The 3,170-nt window shown below is 36.1% G+C and overlaps 1 protein-coding gene across 1 annotated transcript in view; it reads right to left on the reverse strand.

Annotated features, from left to right (window-relative positions):
* Positions 1 to 697: 697 nt before the first annotated feature.
* LOC144967008 (uncharacterized) overlaps positions 698 to 3,170 on the reverse strand; it is a 50,502-nt gene continuing 48,029 nt past the window's right edge. Inside the window, exons 9-10 of the mRNA XM_078903737.1 lie at positions 3,128 to 3,170; positions 698 to 1,203 (exon numbers count right to left, since the gene is read on the reverse strand). The exon at positions 3,128 to 3,170 is cut by the window's right edge and continues 86 nt beyond it. Of these exons, the coding sequence (XP_078759863.1) occupies positions 843 to 1,203; positions 3,128 to 3,170 (404 nt within the window). The 3' untranslated portion in view covers positions 698 to 842. The remainder of the gene's footprint in view (positions 1,204 to 3,127) is intronic.

Below are 3,170 nucleotides of genomic sequence, written 5' to 3' on the forward strand. Positions count from 1 at the left end.
CCCAATGCGGCAGGGTTTGAGTTTTCCTGGCGTAACCATGACATTTTTATTCTCTTTCATCTCTAGTCAAAGAAATCTACATTTTGATTCCACGAAGTAGGTCCTTTAACAGAAAATGGCTTCAGTCAGAGGTTATTCAAGGAAGAACCCAGTTCTTGTGCCATCCCTCCACAAACTCCACCAACTAAAAGCCAAAAAGTAAAATACGCTCCCCTGCGTTCTCAGTAAAGCTTTCTGTAAACCAAATCAATGTTGTTCCTGGACAATTTTCATAACTTTCTCCGAATATTTCCCTTGTCAAAATTCCAGCGTTTATCCCCCATATTTTTCCTGACTCTAGTTGAAGTCTTAGGATACTAGAAATTATCAGTCATTGTTACTTCTTTAAATTGTCTCCCTCGTTCGCCTTCCTTGCCAGAATATTTAAATGATCTCTAAGCAATGTTGTGAAGCTGTAATTTTTCACTTTGAATGATTAACCTTAAGAGCATTTCTCAGTAATCAAAGTTCTTTTAGCGCCACTGACAGCATGTGAAATGAAAATAGAATGGCGTGTCACCCCCATTTTGTCATGTGTCATTTATGAAGCTAAATTTTGGAGATTCCTTGGATGGTGATTATCACTATTACTTCACCTTTTGTTGATATTGACTTTAAATGTAAATAATTTAGTTTAAAGCTGTGCAATTCGCTTTTCTTTTTTCTTTTTTTCTTTTACAGAATTTATACGCAAACTTGGTTCTTAGTTAACTGTTCATGACCAAATACTAATCAATTTAGTAATTATAAAACAACCTGGAATGTGCACACTTGAGTTCTGAAATAAACTATAGAACATATCATTAATTTTTGAAATAAAACTTTGTAGAGGGTTTTCTCACAAGAAACCTTTCTTTTACATTACAATTATATTCGAAAATCCGACAATCCATGTCAAAGGCGTTTGCAAGTTTCTGGAGTATCGATGCAGGCACTCTTGTATACGCTTCCATCATGGCTTCCTTTCTTTGAAGAGACCTTTCAGACTTGGGCCCAGACAAATCGTACGCTTTGAAAGTGGCGTTAATCATATCTTCATTTGTAATTTTTTGGGGGTTTTTGAACTTGGGCATACTCTGTGATTTAGATATGTACCCACGAATGTGGAAAGAGGTCCATATTCGTTGTAGAATCGAGCGAGGGGTTAGACACACCTTTTTGCTCCTGGTGAAGAAATATAAGGCAGAATGGTTATTGTGTAACACAAAATATGTAATTTTAATGTTTTTCTATGCATTTGTATGTTTGAAACACTTTAGAAAGGCCATCTACAGCATCTATAGCATTTAAAAATTATAAAACATCCTTTTGCTTAGGGATATCCGTGCCTTGGATCTACTGCAAACTTACTGAAAAATAAGAGGCGAAATCCTGGCCAACGAAAATAAAACATATTTCCCATGGTTTATGATTTCGAAAAATATTTTATATTCATATACAAGCTGTTTTTTATTACTACCTGATGAAGAAGTGAAATAGTTTTAAAAAACTAGAAATGATAGATACATCTTGTTTTTGTTTTGTTTTTGTTTTTTTTGCATAGTTTTCCATCACTAATCAAGTTTTCTTCTTCTTCTTCTTCGTCTTGTGGAAACCTCCAATATTGTCGAGGATCACTCCACAGTTTGTAGTGTTTTACATTTTAAACTTGCTAAAACTCTGCACATAATACTAAAACCACATAGATTAAAAAGTCACGTTGTGAACTCCAGCAATCGCGTGAAGGCATGTTGGCAACCGTTTTCAGCCACTTCAGCTGGGAGGCTATTCCATAGTCGGGCAGTGGAAGGGAAAACCGAATACATGTGGGCGTCTGTTTTTGATGTTGGGATGGTTACTCTTGCTGTGTGTCCCCTCGTATTTCTTGTGCCGATATCTTTGATGTCGTTTGAAAGTTTAAGGCACGAATTTTCGTAGTAGATCTTGTGGAACAATTTAAGTTTATCTATCTTTCTTCTCTTTTCCAGAGGTTCAAGGCCAATCCGTTGTGATATTTCAGACGCACTTGAGAAAGGATCGAATGTGTTTGTGATGCGTCTTGCTGTTTTTCTTTGGATGTTTTCTAAGGTGTCGATGTTTTTCTTTGTATATGGGTCCCAAATTGAGCTGCCATACTCCAAAATTGGTCTAACAATAGTTTTAAAAGCAAGGGTTTGAGTTGTTGTTGTTGTGAAACGTTCAGGAAGATTTTCATTGAGTTGGAGGTGTGGGCTCAGGAGAAGGAAGAACCTTGTCTGGACGCCGGTTTGGATCATTCTTGGTCTGGCTACTCATCTTCAGCTGTTCCAGCAGGATTGGATCTAGGCTGGTATCACCTTCAGGGTTATGGCAGCGCACAACCTCCTGTACGACGGCAACGTGATGATCCTTCTCAGGAAGCTGATTCAAGCCTTTACAAAACAGTTTAGATTTTTGTAAAAAGAGATAAATTTGACTCAAGCAATTATTTGACGCAAAGGATGGAAGAAATTTTTGATTCATTTTAAATAGAATTGATTTAACACAGAATGACGGGGATTCATAACGCACAAAGCTAAACCTCCAAACAAATTCAATCAGTGGTGTGCTTGAATGACTGATCGTGTGATTGGACCATTTTTATTCAACAAAAACATTTTGACTGAAACTGCCGTATCATATTTAGAAATGCTTGCGGGGTTTTGTTGGTTTTTTTATTATTTGGGGGGGGGGGGGGGTTAGTGCATACCCCATACATTTGCTATTGACAACGTCTTCTAGCAAGATGGAACAACGCCTCATTGGGGAGATATTGTTTAGTAAAGAAAATAGTTACAAATACGATATCAAAATCCACTCATAGTATATATATATATATATATATATATGAAGTTACTTTTGTAGAGTGACTTTATTGTTTTTATTTTGGAATGGTGTATATCCCATCCCCAGTACATACTATCAAAGTGGTACACCAGTTGAAAAAATACTACATGAGATGCCCCATGTTAATTTTGAAAATATCATAGTGACACATCTTTCTGATTTGTCTTGCAATGGTTCATAAACACCTTTTCAGATTTATATTTTACATAACTGCCCATTACTTAATTTTTTACTTTGAACTTACTTTAAGAATTTGAAGGTTCTGTTAATGATATCTTTCATGTATC

This window comes from Berghia stephanieae, chromosome 3 (assembly GCF_034508935.2).
Source record: "Berghia stephanieae isolate SIO BIC M18660-M18661 chromosome 3, UCSD_Bste_1.3, whole genome shotgun sequence".
Taxonomy (NCBI): domain Eukaryota; kingdom Metazoa; phylum Mollusca; class Gastropoda; order Nudibranchia; family Aeolidiidae; genus Berghia; species Berghia stephanieae.